Source organism: Rissa tridactyla, chromosome Z (assembly GCF_028500815.1).
Source record: "Rissa tridactyla isolate bRisTri1 chromosome Z, bRisTri1.patW.cur.20221130, whole genome shotgun sequence".
In the NCBI taxonomy this organism is placed as follows: Eukaryota; Metazoa; Chordata; class Aves; order Charadriiformes; family Laridae; genus Rissa; species Rissa tridactyla.
Genome location: NC_071497.1, coordinates 87,466,192 through 87,490,937, shown reverse-complemented (window position 1 = coordinate 87,490,937; position 24,746 = coordinate 87,466,192). Strand labels below are relative to the sequence as shown.

General features: G+C 42.4%; 2 protein-coding genes across 20 annotated transcripts in view; one reads left to right on the top strand and one right to left on the bottom strand.

Moving 5' to 3' along the window:
• LOC128903014 (alpha-protein kinase 2-like) overlaps nucleotides 1–8,621 on the top strand; it is an 89,680-nt gene extending 81,059 nt beyond the window's left edge. Inside the window, exons 12-13 of one of the 7 annotated variants that reach the window (XR_008463942.1) lie at nucleotides 1,183–1,309; nucleotides 8,364–8,621. The gene's annotated coding sequence lies outside the window, so the exon portion shown is untranslated. Of the gene's footprint in view, nucleotides 1–134; nucleotides 285–1,182; nucleotides 2,706–3,787; nucleotides 3,915–8,363 lie in introns of those variants that run through there. The other 6 variants (XR_008463941.1, XR_008463939.1, XR_008463940.1 and 3 more) reach the window with 6 other exon arrangements.
• The window catches only part of LOC128903015 (E3 ubiquitin-protein ligase NEDD4-like), a 161,494-nt gene that overhangs the window by 510 nt on the left and 136,238 nt on the right, over nucleotides 1–24,746 (bottom strand). For 9 of the 13 annotated variants that reach the window (XM_054186878.1, XM_054186882.1, XM_054186869.1 and 6 more), the window contains 16 exons: nucleotides 24,448–24,645; nucleotides 23,832–23,909; nucleotides 21,688–21,742; nucleotides 21,542–21,598; nucleotides 16,860–16,918; nucleotides 13,687–13,752; nucleotides 12,459–12,688; nucleotides 10,667–10,788; nucleotides 9,752–9,822; nucleotides 8,593–8,688; nucleotides 7,595–7,668; nucleotides 4,942–5,002; nucleotides 4,457–4,516; nucleotides 3,844–3,951; nucleotides 2,877–2,973; nucleotides 2,201–2,273 (listed from right to left, as the gene is read on the bottom strand). In XM_054186878.1, the coding sequence (XP_054042853.1) occupies nucleotides 2,201–2,273; nucleotides 2,877–2,973; nucleotides 3,844–3,951; nucleotides 4,457–4,516; nucleotides 4,942–5,002; nucleotides 7,595–7,668; nucleotides 8,593–8,688; nucleotides 9,752–9,822; nucleotides 10,667–10,788; nucleotides 12,459–12,688; nucleotides 13,687–13,752; nucleotides 16,860–16,918; nucleotides 21,542–21,598; nucleotides 21,688–21,742; nucleotides 23,832–23,909; nucleotides 24,448–24,645 (1,505 nt within the window). The remainder of the gene's footprint in view (nucleotides 1–2,200; nucleotides 2,274–2,876; nucleotides 2,974–3,843; nucleotides 3,952–4,456; nucleotides 4,517–4,941; nucleotides 5,003–7,594; nucleotides 7,669–8,592; nucleotides 8,689–9,751; nucleotides 9,823–10,666; nucleotides 10,789–12,458; nucleotides 12,689–13,686; nucleotides 13,753–16,859; nucleotides 16,919–21,541; nucleotides 21,599–21,687; nucleotides 21,743–23,831; nucleotides 23,910–24,447; nucleotides 24,646–24,746) is intronic. The other 4 variants (XM_054186879.1, XM_054186881.1, XM_054186873.1 and 1 more) reach the window with 1 other exon arrangement.

The following is a 24,746-nucleotide window of genomic DNA, read 5'->3' as shown; positions in this document are numbered from 1 at the left end:
TACCCAACCCGGGGCAATCTCCGGTGTCCTTTGCAAACCCGACCAGCGCTTGTGCTCCCTGCAGGCGCCTTCTCAAGCCAGCCCTGCCCGCACTGGAGTTGCCACAAATAACTCTCTGCCTCCTTTCTTTTCAGAGCTGAAAGTGGGAACTTGTTTAAGAACCGCTTAGGAAAGGAAAAGAACCCAGTGGCAGAACCCCCTCTCCGTGTTTAGCTGACTGAAAACAGTTCATCTCTGTCAAAGGGCTGGTTTCCTAACGCGCAGCAAAGATGTTCTCAATTTAGGCATCCGAAAGGTTTTGAAAAGGTCCTGTAAAATCTAACACATAATTGAAACATAAAGAGGATGGACTGATGTTTAGGTTTTTGGTGGTGGTCTTTTTTCTTTTTAAATGAAACTTTTTATTCTATAGAATTATCATTTTTATAGAAACCTCACCATTCGGTACTAATGTTCTAAAAATTAATTTTCCTATGCAGCACAATTTAAAGTGACCTCAAAAAAGCCATGTTCTTGATCTGCAACAGATCAAGACAAAGATTTGTATTGAATTCTTTCAACGTTTGCAAATTCTATAAATTACGATTAAATTAAGTCAGCTGGACTATGACCTCCCATTTTTAGGGAATTGTCCGGGGCCTTTACGTGGCACGGCTGGCTGTGGCGATGTTTTGTTAACTCAGACTTTCTGCAGCTCCTTATACCCGCTTACTAGGACAAGGGAAAAATAAAATCATGGGAAATGAGAAAGGGAAATTGATGGTGAGAGTAAAACCTGCAGCACGGCGATACCTGAAGCAGAACCACAGCACCAAGGGGGAAAAAAAAAAGAGCATCAACCCCGATCTGTACAAATTGTAGTCTTGCTTTTCCCACTCAGGGCTATCCTTCAATTTCTTAGCTTTCCAAAAGGAAAGCGGAAGAGGTGATAAATTTCTAAGAAGTATAAAAGGAGGCAATGCACAGTATTGGCCTTGCAAGGGGAGGCACTATTTTTCCTTCCGGTATGCCCTGTTACACCCCGCTAACCCCGTAAACTGTCCCTCTCGGACAGTTTATTGCTCATCTTGTATTTTTTAAAGCCTTCAGGCTGACAGAAAAGAACCGAGCCTGCTTAACATTCACAGATAAATTGCTAAAGCATAAAATGTAATTGCTCTTGCTCTTTCTTCCCTACCCCAGTTGTGGCAGGAACCACCACATGGACAACTGCTCCCATCCTGCCTCTGCCAGGACTCAGTGGCGTCACTGGACTCCTCTGGGACTGTCCTCACCTCTGACCTTTGCTTGTCACTTCCCAGGAAATTGGGTAGGGATTGTAATGTTCTCCTAATGTGAAAGGCACTGGGAACCGTGAGGTGTTTGTGGTGGGAGGGCCGGCAGCCTGAAAAGGGGATGACACTCGGTGTCACTCTGGGACTCTCCCCAGCACAGCACCCCCGCGTGCCGTGTGCTTCTCTGCTGGGCTTTGCGGGCTCTCGCTTGGATCGTGTTGCCAGTACCTTACGTGAAGGGATTCTTACCTATTCGATGTGGGAAAAGTCTTCTAGCAGAAGGGATTCATGTTACTTCCTTTTTGTCAGAGTGCCGGTTTAATTGGCCAGTGCTTAAAGCAATTAGCGGCCTACTCTGTGGCTTCAAATAGGAGAGTTAACGTTTGGTATATACGTGAGTAGCAATTGTTTCCATCGCAGTGTAAGATAAAGCGGGGAAAAGCTCTCTCGTCTCTCTAGCACACATTTTAACACAGCAGCAGTTACTAGAAGAAAAGTCCCGCCTTGGAAGGGTCACTTGGAATACAATAAAATAGCGTTAAGAGGCCTTCACCAGAAAGGCGATGATGGAAAGAGTTTATTTTGGATTAATTCACCTGCATTTCTTGCAGAACCCCTGCTAACGCAGCCTCTCACAGGCCCAGAGGAAGGCAAAGCCACGGGCTGTTCAGAAACGAAGCCGCAAGAGCAGGGGCCTGAGCGGAGCCTTGCTGCTGCCTGCAGCTTTGTGTGTCCCACCCCACAGCCACGTGCAGCCGATCAACACGCAAAGCTGCTCGCCTCGAGTACACCCCTGCACACACAGCAGCCCCTTTTACAAAAAGCGGTATGATTTAGAGCTAAAATATGTTTGAGATAAGCACAGTCGTCAGTTTCCCCCTTTCTTGGCAGAATAAGCTCTATTATTTTATGCTTTTATGACTTACCATGTGTGAGCTCTGGGCAGTTTATCAGGACTTCCCCATTGCTCTATTGTAAACAGCTGAGGACCATTTGAACCTGGTTGAAAATGAAAATCACATGAAATATAAATTGCTGGATGCTACGGAGACTGCCTAGATAGTATTTTTAACATTAAATGTTTGCATAATTTGTAGGCTGGACTCTTCAACTGCTACGAAATACCCGGTACAAGCTTTCTCAATTAAAACGACATTAAAGCAAACAGGAAGGGGATAGTTACCGGTAAGAAAGCCTGTGAAGTTTAGCTAACTCCCTCTGCGTAGAGTATGTGTAATGCAAAAGAAGTAAGCTCAGACATTAACATTTAAAAATCAAAGTGCTTGGTTAAACAAGCATTCTCCTCTTCTTCATAGGATGTGAATAATATTATTACACAAATATTATTCCAAAATATTGTGCATAGGACATGAACATTATTCCTGTTGACAGCTGAATTTTTCCTGTGGGAGCTGGGAGAGCGTCTATGTAACACCCCCGTGTACAAAACTGTACTCCTCCAGTGCTCTCGGCATCCCAAAGGAGAACTGGTCCCTGGGGGTCAAGGGTTGGCTGCCACTAAGTTTCCCTTGTGCCCAGGATTTTGTGTGCGTGTTGAGCAGAGGTCTGGGCATATCTGCAGGCGGCTGAAAGGGAGCTCACCGTAAAGTTCAGCAAATCCATTCATAGGCACGCGTGACGTCCCGGTGACAAACTGCAGTAACCGAATCCGCTTCTCCGCATCCATCAGCAGAACGGCCTGTGACAAACACACACAGTCACCCTCCTCTCGCTTTCGCTGCTGGAGATGGCTTTGTTACAAACCCAACCCAACCCTCAGTGAACGGTCTGTATTAGACTGTAACAGACACGTAACTCTGGCAGATGCGATATAGGTCCCACTCCAGCTTTTCTCTGATTAAATGAGGAGCATCCTTGTCCCGCTGTCCCTGGGCCCCAGACACAGCTGTGGGAAGGGTGGGCACCCTGTACCCAACTGGGGGTGCAGGCACAACGGGGACACTGCAGTGGTGAATGTGCCTGAGGGGGGCAGAGAAACAGAGATGGCCCAAAAGCCGTGAAGGTCAGACAGAGCCCGCAAAGTTCACAGAAAATCGGGTCGGTGCTGCAGTAGCCGCCACTCGGAACCGAGCCTCTTGGGGCCGTATCACCACGGGGACCGATACAAGTACATCGTCCGGATGTGCCTCACCCCTGGTCAGGACAAGGAGGCGAGACACCCAGACACAGAGTTTGAAGTGCATACACGAAGCTGTAAGATTCCAGTATTTTTAAGAAAACCAGACACCCCTTCGAAAAATCCACAGCTATTACGGGAAAAAATATTTTTGTCGTTTTTCTGGGGATGCACACTTTTCATAGAAGTATTTTACTGCATGAATAGTGCAAGACGCTTTAGATAAAACCCAGGATCCAGACTTCCCACCTTCGGTCTGCTTCTAGTAGAGTCTCTCATTTTCCAGCACACAGAGCTGGATTCCTCAGCACTTTTCATGAAGAAAAAAGATTCCGTAATGGACCCCACAAAACAACACACAAACTTTCACTTTTAGGACCAGTCAGAGAAGCCCGACAGAGGAACAGACAGAGAAGCAGTGACCGGTATTACCTTCCAGAACCATTGGATAACGGGATGATTCGGGCAGTAACCATTTTTGTAGATTGTATGTTGTCTCCAGTCGTTAACGTCGACATCGCCAAGGCCACACATGAGTAACTGCGCAGGGAGAGTGGGGATGGCAGTGAGTCACGCGAGCGCTCCCCCCGCTGCCGCCCGGCCCTTCCACCAGCCCAGCCGTGCTAACAGAAATGCAAACCTAAAGCAGAGCCTGAGCTTCTCTTCGGGAGAGTTCCCCAAAAATATTTCCTTTTCCTGGAGAACCACTGTACCCTCTACCGCACATATGCTTTGTGTGCCACCATCTTTTATGTTGTTTTGCTCAAAATATGGCTGCTATAGGCATAACGGCATTAATTCAGTAAGCTACTGACATGCTTTTATACGCACGTACTCAACCACCTCCCTGAATAATTACGGTTTTTTTGTGCTTTTAGTGATCAGTAGATTTGTTAATTTGGGAGAAAAATTTCATTTCCCACTATAAGCAAAACATCTTTGTCTGCAAATTCGCTCAGGATGAGTAAGTGGCGAATGACGAGCCCAGAACACAGCGCGTCTTCTTGTGATCTGTTGGCTCTGGGTGTCAATTAAACAAACTCACCTCGAGTTCATTTTCATCAAAAATTTTAATCAGATCAATGGGAAGAAGTTCTGTGAATCCCTGAAAGAAAGCAACGCAAAATTACAGTTCTCACACCATGTAAAATTAAGTTTTTATCTAACGGGGGGATCTTTGGCTTCAGGGAACCTCAGTAAATGACAGGGAACAAAGAAGGGTTTTGAAAATGAAACACAGAGTAGCTGATGTAGGATTCCCTCATTAAAAAAATTAATCGCTAAATTATTTCAAGCTCCAATAATTTAAGCTTGAAAGAGAACGACCTTACTCTCCTAAGGGAAAGATTACATACTGTTGTATACATGTTCTTATACAAGGTAAAGCCGTACAAACACAAAAGAGAAGCATTGCAGACTGTGTGCGGTTGTGCAACGCCTCCCATCCCTTGGCGCAGACGCGGATGAATAACAAGTCTGCATTAAAACAAAATACGCGGGGGGAAAAGAAAAGCAGGGAGGGAACCTTACCTCCAGGAAAGCATTCATTTGCTTCTGAACTCGGTTCACAAACCTCCACTGGATGACCAGGCTGTAAGACACAGACAGAGAAGCGCACTCAGCAGGCGATGGCGAACGACGTGGCGGAGAGATTTCAGCCACCCTCACAGCTCTGGTTCTCATTTACAGCTTCAGGCCCCGCCCAACCGCGCTCCCGTGTCACGGAACCTGAGCAGCGTTTTACTCCTAATTTGCACGAATGGAGCCATTACAATGTTTTCTCCCCTTTGAAGAGGCACTAATTAAAACTGCCAGCAAACGTAGCTGAGTTTATTATTTTACATTCTGCTAGGCAGGGAAACAGAGGAAGCTTGAGACGAAAACTGAAGAGCCTGTGCGGACTCGGCTGGTTTTTGCCAGCAGCCAGCACTGGCGCTGCCATCACTGGCACTGCCATCACTCACCAACACTGCCATCACTCACCAACACTTGCTGACACTGCCGTCACTCACCGACACTGCCATCACTCACCAGCACTGCCATCACTCACCAGCACTGCCATCACTCACCAGCACTGCCATCATCGGCACTGCCGTCACTCACCGACACTGCCATCACTCACCAGCACTGCCATCACTCACCAGCACTGCCATCATCGGCACTGCCATCACTCACCGACACTGCCATCACCAGCACAGCTGTCACTCACTGACACTGCCACCACCAGCACTGCCATCCCTCACTTGCACTACCATCACTCACCGCCACTGCCATTACCGGCACTGCCGTCACTCAATGACACTGCGGGTTAGTCAATAACACTGCCGTCACTTAATGACACTACCATCACCGGCACTGCCATCACTCAATGATACTGCCATCACCCACTTGCACTGCCACCGTCGTCACTGCCATCACTGGCACTGCCGTCACTCACCGGCACTGCCATCACCCACTTGCACTGCCACCACCGTCACTGCCATCACTCACCGGCACCGCCATCACTGGCACTGCCGTCACTCAGTGGCACTGCCGTCACTCACAGTATTGCCATCGCGGGCTGTCCCCGTAACGAGCAGGAGAACGGGTCTGCTGCAATTGAACTTGGGCACTTTGAGCCGTGCTTTGGAAAAGGCTCTTTCCTTTATGGGGGTCTCAGGAAAATCAAGGAGTTAATTTTATTTACTCTATTTTTGTTCCACTATTGGCCATTGTTACGTAAGCTGAATTTCCAAAGGTGGCATTAAAACACGGTGTAATGTTCAACACTTACTAGAAAATTCCTAGTGTCACCTTCTCGTAACGATTAAAGAAATAACACTGATTTTTAATTAGCAGCTATTTAGTCCTTTTATCTGTTTTCCTTCGTTTCTGCAATAAACATTACATACCAAACCCGTGCAAACAAAGCAGCAGATTCTCTAGCGGACACTGACTGTTGCTCATACGGATGATATCCTGGAAGTGCTACACGTGTGGGAGAACGCATCATTTCCATGTGCAGAGAGGCAAAAATAAAACGACATTTCTGACCCTTCCTGCCGTTTGGTGGTTTGTTTGGGGTTTTTTTGAAGCCTAACAACTAGACTACTTCTGCCATAAGGGAATTCTGAGGAAAAATATTTGAAAACTTTAAGTTGCATGAATCATTTCCAAATGAGAGCACACTAAAGTTATAAAAATACTGTGACTAGCCATGAAAGAATTATCTAGATGTAAACCTAACGCAATTCGGAATTTTTGCCTGCGCATTTTCAAAGGGCTTTTTGTTTCTGCACTGTATGGTACGGTAGAGATAAAAGAAGTTTATGATGCCTAATATTTTGCATCTGAAAACTGAAAGAAATATATACCTGAAAAATTAAAGAGCTGACAGTGCAAATATATTACACACAAAGTAACGGAAAAAAATAATAGTCATAAAAGCAGAAACTCTTATAGTTCCACCATTACAGCCAAACCTCTGTACCACAACACTGCCGAGCAGATTCCCAAGCAAGCCCCAAGTTCTCCCCTTAGGGGAGGGCTTACACACTGGCAGAGCCCCCGGTTCTGCCCTGAGTGAAGGCTGCAATGGCCAGCAAACACGGACTTGCTCCACCAGACGCCCCGTTCTGTTCCCCAGCTCCGGCTGGGCACTCAGGTCTCCACCCCTCCTCCAGCTCTACTCTGCCGCCCGGCAGCTCAGCAGGGACGCTAAATCCCAGGGCAGAAACTCATCCCTGCTCTGGCGACGCACGAGGCAGAGCTGGTTCCGCTGGGCTCTGCGGCAGGGAAGTGGGCACAGCCCCTGTGGCTCCTTGCGCTCGCCGAGCACGGCCGGCAGGAGCCAGCCCTTCTCAGCCAGCAGCTTGGGCGCACAAACCTCTCCCGCACAGCAGATTCTCTTAGACAATGATTGTTCCTGATACAGATGATGTCCTTCCTCACTGTGCCTCTGCCTGCCCCTCCAGAAAAGAGTTTCCCGTCAGCTCACAGACTCCCCTCGGCAGTGTGATTCAGAGAACAGTAAAGGTTAAAATCCACACTTTCTAAGGATTAGGGTACAAACAATGTTAACGGTAAGATTTTCCTTCAAAAGGTTCTCTGATGATTTAGCACGGCACAAACTACAGCAATCGCAGTAAGGGGAATTCTAAGACAAGTACAACTGTCACGATAAATTCCATAAATATATACATACTCAATGTACTCCCTTTTGTTTTCGTTTGTTACCATGATTTCGGACCCATTTGGCTTCAGGTCGACTTGATATGTCTGTATTTCAAAAGAGAAAAAACCAAACCAAAACACAACATTATTTTAAGACACATTTCTCACAAAATCCACTTTCCTTGAGGAGCATTTTACAAGTGAACGTCATGTTCAAGACAAAAGAAATCATAAAGGCCATTAGTTACTTTGCACCCACGACACACAGAAACAACAGAGGGGAGATGTAATAAAAAAGTAAACTGAGGAATGAGCCAGTGCACCGCAAGCTGCAGCGATGTGTGACACCAGTCTGTAGTTTCCCCGAGAGCACAAACGCCCCCGGACAGTCTGCAACTTCTTTTAATTCCGTGTCACCCTCCAGCAGTGGCCTACACCGCGCTGCCCTGCTGAAGGGTGGCAGCTAAGAGATTAACCTCGTCTGGAATCAGACGCGTCTACTGTAAATCGAACAAACATCCATCTTGCTGATAATGCCAGCATTAGCTATTTGAGGTACTGAAGAGGCAGGAGGAGAGCAGAAAGTATCTCCAAGTAAGTTGATTTACGCTTTGAGTCAGAAAACAAACTCCTACCAGCAGAAGCGAAAGCTGGCACTGCAAGGCTATCAATAATTTGAAGCTAAATCATTACAGAACAGAAGACAATGAAAATTACCACAAACAACTCAGTATTACAGAAGCTTTTCATCCTGTGGCTTTAATGTTCTCCCTAATTTTCCATGTAACTGATAAACTTAGGTTGCTTCAGGAAAAAAGTAGTAAGCGCCGAGAAGAGGATCACAACGTTCCTGACAGTCCATTGTGTGCGTCCGTTTTGAAATACTCGTCGTCTGCCTATACCCATCACTAACATTCAACAGTCCCCATCAAGTTCCCAACCATGAGGTAACGTTCGCTATTTATTTATTTTTTGGCAATAACCAATAATAAGATGGAAATACAAACTTTTGAGATAACCTTTACATACCTGTCCGAAGTTTTCCTCATCTATGCAAAACATGAGATCCAACTCTGTCGGGTCATTTTCCAGGATCCACTTCAGAGAGTTGTAGTATTCGCTGTCCTACAGGAATTGAAATTAAACGAAGTTTGAAAACGTGAACATTAAATGTACAGTTTAACTTTAAATTGAACAAATAAAAACATTTAAAACTAGAACTCCAAAGGGACTGGAAAGGTGAGAACTCAATTATTTGCGCAGCTACTGCAAAGCAGGGTAAGGCCGATTACTTTACTCATCTGTATTTTTCTTAGATGCTGTATTTTTAGATTCATGTCACTTTTCTTAGTTGACTTGTAACTGCATTATCATACAACACAATAAACTGACTCTACATATCTATTTGGTTAAAAGACAAAACCGAGTATCATCCTGTTAACTTAACAGAAGCCATCGGTATTTAGCTACCGGACGTATCTGAAATGTCCCGTGTTTCAATACTGGCCCCTACACGTCTAGATGAGGCACCTGCGGGATCCTATTTGCCATTGCCCTTCATTTTACAATACAAAGTTAGAGATTACTACCTCGTACAACAATTTGTTTTTCTCCCAGGCAGTGCCAAACGTGAAAGTACCTGATTGCAATTAATGCTGAAGGTGTGAAAATAGCAGGTGTGCAGGGAACAAAACCAAAACAGATGGAAGGGCATCAGTTGTGCTGTATTCATGAAGCGTGTTTTGGAGAGAAGCCCTTCTCCTCCCAGCACTGTGGGGAACCTCCTGTGTTGCCAGGACAGAACTGAGCCCTCGCATCCCCCTCTTCCTGCTCCACAGCCTGAGAAGAAAGCTGTAGGGCTGGGCGGGGGTGCTCCTCTAGCAGGGAGAGAGCTGACCCAGTGGAAGAAGTGAAAGCATAGTTAGACAGCTTATGGGGCAGTTCTTTCTGGCCTGTTCATCACTCTTGGCCCTCTCACCACTGTTGCCGCACCCGTGCCGAAACAGCTGTCCTAGCAGGGAAAATATCTTTTATTAAAAAACTACATACACATCCTTCTAAAGTAGTTGCAACGTGACCTTGTGTTTTCCACCATGCAGGTTACTGGAATTGTTGGCTCTCATAAATTTCCCCAGAGGAAAAACCCCACGTCATTGCTAATGCCGATACGGCTTAAATGTTATCTTACCACTGACTCCATGTCTTTCAGAGTTATCGGTTTCCCCAGCATCATCTTGTAAAAAGGTCTGATGAAGAAGCCTAAGGGAGAGGCAAGAGTGTTACTTCCGCTCTTCTGCATTTTCCCTCCAATAACGACACGACTGCTCAAGGGGAACACACCACGGTATTCTCCCAGTGCCGGCAAGAGAGAGACCTCCTGAAAGTAACGGCGCCGTAACCGCTCGAGTTAACACAGCAGGCTCGTTTCTTATTCAGGCAAAGCAAGCCCAATTTTTCAATCAGAAGAATTATGCCATTAATTACCGTATGCCATTAAACACTCTAACATTGATGGCAGAGAGACACAAGAGAGGGGAGCTGAGCTCGGGGTACTCTCATCCATTGCCACTCTTCTCTCCCAGGAGATGCTAGAAAAACCAGATGGAGAGCTTCCTCTGCTGCACTACCGCTAAATAAAATGTAGTCAGGTTACAATGTTTGCTTGCTTCTTGTGGGATTCCAAAGTTCAGCAGAAATCATACTTTCTCATTAAATCACTCAGTAGTAATTTTACAGATCAAAACACGCTGCAACTGACAGGCACACAACTGCTTTGGCTGCAGGTTTGCATGGAAACGGCTGATAGAAATTTAGTGATTTTCTTCTAGGGATAGTGATTATTTAGCAATGCTTATTCTGTAGTTTTAACACGAGTGGAGAAAGTAGCAAAAATTTATATGAAATTTATTTGTGGGTAAGACACTATAATTTTTGAATCACCATTCACATCAGGAATGCAATCTCCAACAGTTCCAGTTCCATTACTTTTCTCTCATGCTTTGTCTCCAGAAGTACTATGCTCTAAAGCATATGAATTATCGAAGTGACTTATTTCATTTAATAAAAATCCAGAAACAGTAACGTAGCCAGTGTAGTAACTCACCATCCAACAGCTTCCCGTGATACACTGCCAGACCAGCAACCCGACCAATGAATGTGAAATACGACAGATGATCTTCATTACAAAGACCTGAATTAGGATTAATCTGAAGTGTGTAGTTGTCCCTTTTTTGGGGAAAGAAAAAAAAAAATCTAAATAACGAAGTCGTTAAATACACAGATATATTCAGATATGTTAATAAATAATTTGAGCTTAGGGCCATTTCCTTCCTGTTCATTTTTGCAAGAGTGTAATAACGTCATTTACCCGGTTGTTCCTCGACACAAGTATCGGACAGTCTGTGCCTGGGCTGACCTGAGCGCGTCTGTCTGGCCACGACCAGAATGATTATTTGACAAAGGTAAATAAAACTACTGCTTGTGGGGCGACAGGGTTCCACCTGTGGCAAGTGAGAGAGCTGTGTTAACCTCTTCAAAGGACAAAAGCCTGGCATCACTGAGAGCAGCAGCATTTTGCCATCGGCTTCAGTGGAACGAGAATTTCAGCTAAGTTATCCCTTCTGCTGGGCTTCAGTATTCACTCTTTCCAGCCAAATTTCAGGGCTTAAAATGTTAGGATTCTCTTTTGCAGTAGTTGCTTTTAGTTCTTGAAATATCTGAAGGTACTGAAGCGGAATGAAGTACAGACCCATGGTCCAACCCTGCGAGGATAAGGAATGTTTTCTTACTAGCATCTTAAACTAAACCTACTAGAGATCACCTCTGAGATACGCTCAACCCCCAGGATACTGGAAAAACTGTCGAAGGACTAAGATGTTTTAACTGGGTCAAAAAGCATTAAGACTTGTGTGAAAATGTGTGTCACAATAAGACATTAGTGTATTTTTAATTTGTAGTATATTCTTAATCTGTGAAGCAAGATACAGGGGTTTTAAGTAGATTTTTTTTCTTATCTCTTAAAATAACTAGTTAGATTTCTGAACCTAAAATGAAATAACATTGTACTCAGAATATCTGCAGTGACCTATACCCGTAAGTGGAAATATTTCCAACCAAATGTTTATCCAGTGAACTCTGTTAAGACACAGGCTTCCTGGGCTCCCCAGCGTTAAGTTGTGTTTCCCTTCAACAGCAGAAGGTGTCTTTTCTGAGACACGAACGCACGAGAACTCCTTGTGCAGTCTTTGTTCATCTACTTTACAATCTATTCGACACTTCTTAGAGAAAGGAGAGAGCTTGATATCGATGGATAAACATCAAAACTATTGCCTGCAATTAAGAAACCCGCCCTCGCAATGTGGAATTACATACAGCATATTAAACCAAATGGACTTCAGGCAAGCGACTTGCTCTCTCAATTACACTAATGGATCGCTCAAAGATTTTAAAATTGGATAAAACTTCTGTAAGGCCACTGCTGTGTAACTACTGAAATGTAACTGAGCAGCTGTTTTATGAGCTAATTGTAAAGGAGCACTGTAATTCTGGACGGCAGGTGTTTTACAATCTAAGGGAGGGCATAAAAAGAATCTTTTGTCTGACATCGCTCCTTTCACTATTACTAGTCTCAAAAATTGCAGTTTTGCTGCAAGAAAGGCAACACTGAATATTGTCTTAGTAATGATTTTTTTAAAAAAGAGATGTCAACGTGAATTTGAAAGCTTCTCTGAAGAGCAAGTAAGAAATGATAGCAGAGAACAGCGAGATCTGGCTCAGAAGGGTGCATACCGACACACCAGGAAGGATGCTCTAACTACTTTCCAGTGTAACTATGGCTCTTATGCAAAATGTAATGTATATCGCTTAGGAATGGAAAGAATCGAATGGACACTTACGTTGCTGAATATTCAAAGAGACCATAGTAAGGGTTAAACATCTCCTTGGACAAGAGAAAAAACCATTCTCTGGCCACACCTCCATAGTCAAGTCCTTTTTCTGACTCAAATTCAATCCAGAGTCTGGCTTTCAGTACATCAGGTCTCTTCACGGACATGATTCTTCTGTAGGACTCCTCAAAAATATTATTTCTGTGTAGCTTCATCTCAAATCTGTTCGGTATGTCAGCCTACGCGAAAGGAGATTGTATTATACTTGTTAGTCTCAATAAGTAAGTCTTCAGGCAAATTACTGACCAGTGGTAACAACTAAATGACAGATTAAACAACCGATAGGTCAAGTTTCCCCTTGTTTTTGTTTTGCAGTGCTCTGTAAGCCTACAGGTTGATAGCATGTGGTGAACTAGGTACGTTCCAGTACAGCGGTTCAGAGATTTCTATCATATTTGACAAAATAATGAAAACAACAGGAGAAGTAACAAACAAACAACCAAAAAAGTGAGAAAATGATTGCTATTACTAGGCTCTATTTTAAGGGCATTTTAACTTAAAAAGGTAACAAATGCATAAGACTTCGCAACCGCTTTACTCTCATACCTGTGAAGGCCAGGACAGTTTCACAACAAGAACACCTACAGTACCAGACACACAACAGACCTCAACTGCAAAGATGTAAACAAGAGAGAACGGGGCTGCCAAAATGTTTCAGAAGTTCTGTCTAAATGGGAAGGAGCTAACGCCCAGTAGGATTTTGCCCAGGGAGCTAAAGACAGAGAAGACAGGAGAGAACTGAGCAAGGAATTTCCAGAAAGAAGACTGGATGAACGGATAAACAGGACTGGTTGCAGGCATGTATAGTTTTCCCGATAAAATTGACTTGAAATAACCGTTTCAGAAGGTTTGCTTTTTACTGACGACTCAAGAGCTTACTGTGCACAGTCACGGGCCAAACCCAGGCGAGAATTCAAGGAGCTATCAATAAGTGGGTAAAGACACTGGCAAGTCCCTCTCCAAACTCCAGCTGGTGTTGCCAAGGCTGTTCCACCATCACGTGCAAGCTAACACCGGGTGCTCTCTTACGTTAAATTAAAGGTGTTACTGAAAATACTTTTTTTCACAGAAGAGCAGCACTAGAAGCTTGTGCCAGATCCAGACTTGGGACAGCCTGTTGTTTCTCCCAGACATAGCGTTAATTGACTCGAACGCAAAGCCGCATGTTTCTACTCACTGGTTTCTTTAACTTCTTCCGGAAATAGTCATATTTCTGTTTGAACTCCCTGGAATACGGAACTGCCTATCAGAGAGAGAATCACAAACACAGATTATTCCAGCTATTTGGCAGTTTGATATTCCAACATTATCGAAACAAAAACGAAATTTAAAGACATGCCCTCTACATATGTATGCCATAGGTCACCTAATGAAACCCACCGTGCACCAAGTACAGCAGCCAAAACGTTCCCATTTCTCAGTGCGTAATTTGAGATAAAAGGTATGAAAACTTTCAAGCCAGTTCTTCTGTTTATCAACTACTTACGCTGCTTTTCTTTCTTCTTTTAGGAACAGTAAAGAAAAAAGCAATTTTTAACACAGACAAAAAAATTTGGGATGTATTGCTGCCATCCATGTATGTCATTAAGAAATAATGAGCATGCCGTATGACACTGAACTTTACAAATGACTAGTGGTACCACAGAAGATGGATTTGCACAGCTCAAAGTGCAAAGCATTGTTAGAGTTTTGAAGATGAACCTAAAACCAAGTTACGGGGCTCCAGTGAAGCCACAAGCTTAACAAAAACCACTGCCTGCCCTCCCGCGAGCGCAAGACATGACGCACACCTACAGAGCGGAGTCAGCCAGGTGGGGGAATGCCCACGGCTACAAACATCTTTTCAGCCCAACGTGAATGAATCTAATACTTAATAGTTAGCAAACTATGATCAAACTATAACAAAACTATTTTATAAATTACTTATAATGAAAATATACACCTTCATAATGTCTTTAACCAGAATCTGAAAGCATTTCATAAACAAATTAACATTCTTTTGAATGCTCATGAGTTACACCACATTTTTAAGTAACAGCAGCATAACATAACAATTTTAGAAGTTTAAAAATAAAAAAGGCGCAGTGAAGGCTGCTAGAAGCGCATTAATCAGCAGAGCTGGAAATTGGTTTCTGGCACATGTAAACAGCCCTTAACAGTTGACACGGGTCTCTGAAGTATTTCTGTGGATTTCCAGGTACCCGAAAAGCATGGCGGGATGATTCCAGGCATGCGCAACTCTGGGTTCAGCAAAGGCTCTCCCAAGCTCTCTCATTCAGTTTAGAAAGACACGACTATTTTACCACTGCACTCCTCTTCCTCGCTGTACAGGTAGGCCAGCCTTTGACACTAAGCCAGAAGTTTGCCATGTTTGATGTTAATCCCCACGCCGCTCGCTGACCATGACAGCAGTCAGTAAGATGACAGTGTTCTTTTCTGCTACCTACTTACTGGTCTTCCTCAGCTTCCCTTGCTTTTGCACCGGGCAGGACATGCGCACAGATGGCCGGAAAGGCCAAGCCGTTTAAGGCACCAAGTAGTACCAGAGCCAAAAGCGGTGATGTGCAGCAGCCACCAGGCAGGAGCACAGAGGAGAGCCACCCCTGCTGCTCACTGCCAGCCCGAGGGCTCCAGCCCACATTATTCAGCCCTCAGACGAAACGCCATCAAACGAAGTTGTGAATTAAACTAACGAGCAGGAATAGGCTGGAAAAGGGAACCTACGACAGGTACAGGTCTGGCTCTAACAAATACCTGCTCGGTATTTAACGGAGATTCCTTACTTCTCTGTGGGTTTTTTGACAATTTTCTGAGAATTAAGTATCCTTAATTCTCTGGTTTTTGACACCACATACAACATCAATTTAATCAGAGTTTGGAAAAAACCTTGGGGAAAAAAAAAAGGCTTCCTGGCCTTGATCATTATATTTTCCAACTACATCCCATCCCTACTTTCCTTTGCTCTACTGTTCCTTCAAGTTGAAAGGGCAGACCTAGTAAAACAACCAGCTAAACAAATACGTGTAATTTTTTGGGAGCAAAAGAATGATTTTGAATTCCACAGGACTGCAAAAGTTACATTCTCTGTTCTCTGAAGGCTGAATCACTAATTGCAAAGCTCTGGTTAAGCTGTTCCTGGGTGAGGACTGGGAATTTGGGGGAGGGTAGGTACGGGGTGGTCTTGAAGCAGATTCATGGCTGGACATAGGGGAGAGCAGGAGGCAGAAATATTTCTATGAGTTTTCTCTTGTGGACGATGAGACACAAAAAATTCAAAAATCAAACTACATCATTTTATTCTGATGATAATATGACTTTACTACGGCCATTAAATAATCTTTCAACATGTTTCCATAGTTTAAATGCAATGTGAAATGCAATTTAAGTAGTTCTTTGTTCCTGTCATGGCATCAAAAATACTATTAAAAGCATTAAGACAAATCCTTAATATTTATATGGCTGTAAAATGGATTTGATCTTGCTTTCTCTTTAAGGAAACCCCAAACACACAAATAACTGTTATTTACTTAATGGGATCCTGATTGTCCCTTATTACCTTGAAAGAAAATTTCCCCGATAGTCTTTCTCATTTATGCTTAACATTTCTGGGAAAAAACATTAAGAATTGGTATCTCGAGCATTAAGTGCATGTTAAATGGGTAAATCACTCCAAAAGCAATTATGTTCAAACAAGTGATTATTATTAATCTTATTAATAAACAAAAGGAACTGAAATTACACCATGCAGTAGTTAATCTGCCGTGTCCTGAGACCCTTAAAAATCCCGAGGATTTACCCAAAATAAAAAGGTATTCTGGGTGCCTGGAAACCTCTTAGGGTTGGAACCCTGATCACTCAGAATACCATAAAATGGCATAAATTGGCGTAAGCTTCCAAACCCATCAAATTCAAACCTATTGTCTGACCTGGGAATAGTGTGCACAGCACTGTGGTTCCAAATGTTCCAGTGATGGCTAACGTGCCCACTATTGCTTTGGACCACTGGCAGCAGGCTGGATGAGTCCCCAGCACGCTCCAGCCTACGCACAACAAAACAGGGTCCAGAGCCCGGTACAAGCATTTGAATGCCGGGGACAAGGCATCAGTTTTGGGGCACCTTGGCAGGCTGTCACATGGTGGCAGCTCCCCCTGCCCTTGGGCACTCGCTAAAGCTGGCCCTGAGCCCCCCACGTGCCGCAGGCAGAGGTTCTGCTTCCTGGTCTGTTCATCAGGCAGAGTCTGCTCTGATCTGCCGAACAGGCACGACCCGCTGCTCGATAACACCTCTGGCCCGTACCAAATGTACCCGAGTCACAGCATTCAATGGAACAAAACCATGGCAGTACTTACTGGACCAGTAATTGCCGGGTTCTGCAGTCTGGGGTCTTCCCATTGGGTAATTTTATTATCTGTAAATAACAAAAGAAATTCTATCATTACTTCTCTGTTACCACACTGTGAATTTATGTGGGTTTTTTTCTCCCTACAGCTTTTTTCCCTACCATTCCCACAACTTAGTATTTCAGGGTTAGAAAAGGCTGCATTCACCCACCCACATCAAACCCCCATCACACTGTTTAGTTGAAAACACTCACTCAAAAATGCAAAACTACAATAGAATCCAGTGTATTGACACTGCTTTTATTTCAACGTCTGTAGTAGTAAACATGTTCTATTTGAACATGGGCTTGGATTCAACTCATATTAGAAATACACAGACTTCATGCCGGAAAGGTAAAGAAACCCAAAAACTTTGCCAAATGACAGGCTTGACTTTACGTTTTTGAAAATTTGCATAAAGGTAGCCAAAATGTAATACTTATAAAAGACAGTCTGTATTTAAATTTGGAGGGAATAGCAGATCTTAAAAAAAATGTCCTAGCCACTGATTTAATGAAAAGGTTATAGGACCATTAAAGGAGGCAAAATTACACGGTTACGGTATAAGAGATCATTCCCTTTTGACCAAAGGAGATTTTGTCAGAAACACGACAGAATCCGTGTCTTTCCCTCTATAGCTTTTAAGAGCACCAGGAGGGTGATACGGAAGGTTAGAGAGGACCATGGTGAGACTCTCCCTGCCTCCAGACAACTGCTCCTCACAAGATTCTGAACACAACAGAATCACAACAGAATGATGATGTTGCAACAATAAGACAATGCTCCAAAAACCAAACTAGATGCCACCTGCAATGGCAAGGCTTAAGTCATCCATTTCCTGCACTGAAAGGGCAATAACAATACATCTGTTTGTTACGTGCACTGCTTTGATTTATGAACCGTGAATCAGGATACTAGTCCAAATCTTAAGCTTTGTAATTGCTAAGTTTGGGAATAAACACACTAGGTTTCAAGAAAACTGTTTTTATGGCTACTATAGGTAAAAGCAAAGAACCAAACCAACTGATATTAAACCACAACTAGTTTTCATGTTTCTACAGTTGGAAAAGACCCGTAAGTTTTGAGCATCCCAAGCTGGTTTGAAAATGGACTGGGATTTGAAAGGTGACATTCATTAAATGCTAACCAAAGAAAATTTAAAAACATCACAAGCACATTTCAAGAAATGTGATCTATCAGTTAATTTAATATTAAAATATTATTTTATTTCCCTAGACGCATTGAGTCTATTTAGCGCTTATGGCAATTATGGAGGAAGGCTGGTAGACTGCCAGCTCCCGAAACCACACGAGCTCCACAGAGCAGAGCCTGCCATAAAGGCGTGATGCTCAATCTGGCCCTTTCCATCAGGCTTCAACCTCTTCAGCCAAAGTTCCTTCTACAAAGTTTAGTGGTTTTATACCAATCCATTTCTTATACCTACTTGCCACGGACAGCCACAAGTCATGGTGGTACTTTTCTATGGAATCGAAGATAGAACTGGAAATGACTGCAAGTTTGTCAATTCTGTCTTATTGCCCTACGTACTTAAGAGTGTACGATGTTACTGACAAATCTTTGGATAATTTTTTTTCAGAGTATTACAGTGACAGGGACTTCATATTATAAATGCTATTCCAGGGCTTAAATGCCGCAACCATTAGAAGGGTCTAACCTGAACCGCTCTACCTGGAATTGTAGCTCAGGATTCTCTGTCTTATCCAAAGTGGATGGGGATAACAAATTCATTCCTTTTGCAGGACCTTTTCAAAAATCTACCATCTCTCTTGAGTCTCCACACAAATACAATACTCTGTCTTTCCTCTTTGAAGAAAACCTTTCAGGATTCCCTCTTTTTGTCTTGTTTCCTCTGGTCCCTTTCCAAGTGGTCCAGTATTTTCTTGAAGTTTGGGCCCCAATGATACAACATTATGACAGCTGAGACATTACCAGTGCTCGTGAGACTAGAAGGATTACTTCAGGCCTTATTTAAGACACTCCTGTTGATACATGTTCATGATACATGAACTCATGTTCAGTCGATGATATATTTTTCACGCCCTTTTCAACCAAGTTTCTGCTAATTATTCCCTTTCTGAGTAATACTTTGCAATTCTTATCAAACAGCGTCTTACTTCCCACTACGATGGCAATTTGCCAGACTCATTGATTTCTTACCCTGTTCCAGTGAGCCCCTCTCACCTCTCCTACACTGTTGTTTTCTCTACTGAACTAGTGAGTACATTCCCCCTCATTCGGTGTTCAAATCACTAAGGAATATATTGAAAAATGGCGGATCCAAGACGGGCTTTGAGGGGAACCCATTTAATATATCCACCCTCTGCCAGTGAACCACTGGTAACTGTCCTGTATATGGTTGGAAAACCTTTGTGTTTTCCTTCGCGACACCTCCCAACAGAAGATCATATTCTCCTATAAGGCTCCCGGGAAATGCAGAAGTGTAAGCACGCTACAATGAGTAGAGAATACTATTTTATTCATGGATGGTAAATAATGCTGACTTCGGAAGCTAAGGACCAATCATGGAGAACTAGAGACTGTATTTTTTTGTTAAAAGATTGCTGCAGAAATTGGAACCATTTACAATTAAAATCTAAAAATATTATATTTTCAGGCTACTATGTTACTTTTTTTTTTTATTTTAATGGTACTTTGTTTTACTAGTTTATATGGCATGCTTAGTGGCAGTTTGTATTGTCCCCAAGAGGAGGTTTCTGTGGCTGCATTACTCTTTTACAGTTTCTCTCAGGGATGAGAAAAACATTTCAAAAATAGGACAACAATATTGGATAATTATGCAGAAGAATTACAAAATGTATCTGAGGCACCAGGACATTAATAGCAGCTAAATCTGTTAAAACTTTCAACATTTATATTGTATTCTAACCATGAAAATTGAAATTCTAACCACGTGTTGCATCTTAACTAAGCACTTTAGCAGAGGAGGACTGAACCGATGGCCAGTTTATGGTGGTAACGGGCACCGAGACCTGCATGTTTAGGGTGAGCTGATCACAGTTGATCACGGCCACGCCTGATTTCAGCGTACGCTCTCAAGTTAGCCATGAAACAAGTAAGAGTCCACAGGCTCTGTCACAAACCTATCGGTATGGTCAAATGTCATCGCGCTTCCTTACCAACACTGTGAAAACAAAGGCTGCTGTTGAGATCGCTCAAGCCAAACAGATCAGCGAGCACTGAAAACTGTCTGCGCTCCCTCCCTAAATGTTGAGCACGACTTTATCCCAATGGCGCTGCAACGTGTCCCTGGTAACCACTGGCACCACCTCTGCTCCTGGAGTCCGCTTGCCATTGCAGTGGCGCGGCACCAGACTGCCAGCAAAAGCGTATTTGCTGGAAACAAGCAGCATTCTAGAAAAAGGTCTCTAAACTTTTGTAGAGACTGCCACATAAAAAGCTAAGAAAACTCAGATCAAAAGAGGGACTAGAGAGAGATTTCAGATGCCAATTAATTTAGTTTTATAATCATAATAAATTCTTTGGGGAATTCTAATTAATGTGCAACTTTAACACTCTGTTTACTTTTAGAGACTAATACATGCTTAAGCAGATTTAGGAGACTGAAAAATTAAAACTTTTTAAAGGAGGTTGAGAGGCTCAACGATTATACAGATATTTAAATAAGACAGTTTTATTCTGTGACTCTCCAGCGGCAGTACTTTAGAATAATTTGCCATATTTAAGTTTCCAAACAACTGTCGGGAAAAACAATTCAGAAAGTACAAAAGAATAGTAATTCTGTACTGATGTTTCAAAGAGGTTAATCTTGTGCCTGACAAGTGCATTATTTCTAATTTTTATTTCAAACTATTTATACAATTTCAAAAAATTCGTATTACTTTAGAGAGAGTCTTTTAATAATGATTTAGTAATGTCATATATACAACTACAGATAAGCACTGGAGTCAGTGTTACTGATACTGAAGGAAAAATGTAATACTATCAAATATGTATAATAGTTTAAGATTTTAATTCTTTAAGTTTTGCATAGCATATGTACTCTCTTCTAATGGTTTTGCGAGTTATCTGTTTCTGTGAAGATTATGCCATCTGTAGAAACACCTCATTAAAAAGTCCACCTGACGTCTTAAACAAAAAAAAGAAAACAAAAGGGGGCAGGAAGGAACCAAACCTTTCTGGGCTGCTTTATTTTCAAACAACAACAAAAACTCACACAGTAGTTCTGAGATGCTGTAATAAGACAAGTCTACAATGAAACATCACTTACACTAGAACTTCACTAACAGAACTGAATATTAATGGGCTGGGTGCAGTTTAACATGCTATAAATAGGAAATAAGATCAGAATCAGCACTGCCACAAGATCTTCTTAAAGGAGAGGAAAGAGTACTTAGTGCTAATTTCTCCACTGCCTATATGTGGAGTTGTGGCTATATGATCTTTTCTCATCTTATTTTCTATTCCTAGTGTGTATTTTAATTTATTAAGTGCAAATAAGCCATGGGATCATCAACAACAACGACGACGAATCCAAAATATCAACAAGAACAAAAGAAACCACAAAGAAGAAATGTTAATGCTTCACAAGTCAGAGAGGGACAAAGCTTGATGAGCCAATTAAAAGCAAGCTTTCAGTGAATATACAGTACCGTATGAGGGCACTAAGTCTCTGGTATCAATGTCTCCACATATCAACACCTGGCTTCCTAAATGAAGAGTAAAATTATAAAGCTTTCACTTCAATATTTATTACCTCCCTTTGTCTATTTGCTGTAGTACCTGAGTGGTTACTTACTATGGTCTATATAAAACGTTCTTCCATCCAAATGTATTCTTTCCTCCCAGCCAGGCTGGAATTGGGAAATAAAAAAGAGAGAAAATAAGTGAAATACTACCGCTCTCCCACAGCATGAAGCAATACATTATCCACACCTACTTAAACTGTAGGTCTGAAAGATGCTTGAGGTAGAAAACACAAAATGATCACAGATGCATTATGTCAAAGCCAAAAATCTAGGAAGATTCAAAGAACTGGCTATTTACACAGGTAACTGTATCCAATACAGTATACAGTAAATAATTTTTTGAAGCTTGAAAGTGGAAACTTCTTGCATCAGGGCTTATAGCCATTTCCTACTATGAGGAAATGATCACAAAGACTAGATTGTCCATCATTGGTTAGGTTTGAGAGTTTCTGCTTCTACTTCTGAAACACGTGTGGGTTATTTACTGTACACGCGTAAGCCGGGATCCCATTGCAGTGGGACAAGAAAGTCTAACCTAGTCCTCAGTTCCTCCCTTTTCTCATCTTCCCAATCACTGTAGTACAGAGAGGACAAGAAACGGCACGTGTTGGTATGTGCAATGCTGTCCAGTCTAGCGCTCATTCCAGCTGTATGCTCTACACCACCTTCAGACTTCACTAAAGTACAGATGAGAAATGATTTCTTTTCAATCTTTTTTGAGGAACTCTTGTTAAATTCTGTAGTCATTCTTAACTCACTCAAAAATTGATTGTTTAACTCAGTTTAAATCTGTTCCTAATTATACATTTACAGTGATATATCTGGCTACCCTGATTTCACGGCATGTTTTACCTCTTGCAATTAACGTAATAAATTGTAAATTGGTCCCCAAGTTCCTCCCATGCAGCGTCTCCTACTTAAGCAACGTGTCCCTGAAGGTGAAGGCATGCTCAATGTATCTAAAGAACTGCAAAAGAACAGCTACTTCCACAGCTGTTTTCTTAAAGACCAAGTGCATTACTGCCGCGGTGTAAGCAGGAAATGCATCATAATAAATATTTTCAACCGCGCAGAGTTTTGGATCTGACCCGTGATTGAAGACACTGCCTGCCAAGCAGCCTAGCTTGATTTAATACAAGGCAAAACTTTTTGCTAATTGAGACAAAGGCAGTGAGATTTTAGGATGTTTTAGAGGAGGATGTTTGATCGTAGGCGGTGACAGAGGTTATGGCCCCTCTCCAAAGGTACCATTTGTCACTGCTCTTGCCCAAAAGCAGCACTCGTTTTGGTCTGCTGGCAGAGAGGTTCCTCTAAGTAAACTGTGACCCGGCTCAATGATTAAAGGATTAAAGACTTGTTATTCAAACTGCTTAAAACTCAAATCATGTAAGCCGCCATGTTCTGTAGGGTGGACAGTAGCCTCTTCTGCTGGCCCAGCTGTTTGCAGACAGCCTGCCCGTAAGGCATGTGGAGCACTGAGAGTGCTGGTGACGTTTAGTGGCTCATCATCACTAAGGTTTCCAGTGTTGCAAATACAATTTCAATGGCAATTTCTAGAAGTACGCTTAGTATATATGAGGCAATGAGCTGAATCAACACTATACTGTAAAAATCAGCACCTTAGAAAAAGTGTTAGCTTTCATAACATAGTCTCTGCCATTAAGGATGCAGTTTTTTAAGAACAAAGCAAAGCTCTGTATTTGACATGGCTGTTAAGTCAGTATTATACTTTGGTTACAAGTGTGACAAAACTTCTGACGTTAAAATTATAATTTTCTCTGCAGAATATGGAAGTTTCATTGAAAAAAAAATCTATATTTATTTAGATTTCTGAATGCCATTATATGCTGGTACAGTAATAGAGCTCACTTTGAACAATCTGCTCCAGCAACAGGTAATTATTTCAAAGCACACAGTCAGAGACAAAACAAAGGTAAGTTTCTTCAAAGCTCAAAGCTTCAGATAAGCAAAGAAACATGTAATCATTTCAGAAATACTGCGGGCTGGCTTCAAAGACCCTGACTGATTGACAGATCACAATAAAGCTTTTTGGTGCTATGAATAAACATAGCTTTTATATCTTCAGAAAAGCGATGACAGCAACGTTTGTGTCCACATATAATATATGACTGCAATAATAGATCAGATCACGTAAGATAGCAGGTATATATTAAAATACAGAAACTTCACTTACAGGAAGAGGGCCCAAATCATTAGGGTTCAAAGACGCTTTTGATCTCAAATGCACTGGAAATTTCAGTCGTGGATCCTCCTGTAGCAGAAATACAAAATATAATACATTAATAAAAAAGCAATGCTAGTCACAGCGAAATACAATACAATTATGGATGGTCTCCAACTAAACAATCCAAATCTCCATTGCACTGTGTGCCTCTAAACCCCAAATCTGTGGAATTAGAGAACAGTACTGTATGCAATGATTTGTGAAGTATAAAAAGGTCAAATACAAAATGCAAACCACTATTGCATGGTATATGATGTATGAATGCACCAAAATCTAAGAGGATATGAACAAATAAGTTTCCTTTCTCTGAGTGCAGCAATGGCAGCACTACAGCCATTTCATGAAATTAGCTACTGAAGTCTATCGCTACTATGTGCTCCACGACTGCATGGAGGATCCAGGGGGATTCCTGCATCAGTTCTATGAAAAGTTAGGCTGACAATCCCCTCCTAAAGACAAGACAAACGCCACAATAAAATGGGGGGTATATAGGCAGAAAACCAAAGACATAAACATTTATAAGATGGCACCTGACTTAAAATTCATTATCTAGAATTCCTCTTACCCACGTAGTAGTTTTAGTATTATGATCAATGAAGAAGGGCCTGCCATTGGGCGCTATTCGCATCTCCCAGCCAGGAGGAAGGAAGCTTTGTGCAACTTTGTGCTGTGGTTTCGGGGAGTTGTAAGGCGAGGGCTGTGGAGACTGGGGATTGGAAAGGGTGTCCTTCACCGCCCTGCGCACGGGGGAGTCCTTCATACCCTGAGGAAAAGGAAAGATATTAAGATTTATCACATAACACTCAAGAACGTAAAATGAATAAAACTTGGCGTCACGGCAAATAGTTTTTCATTCCAGATCTA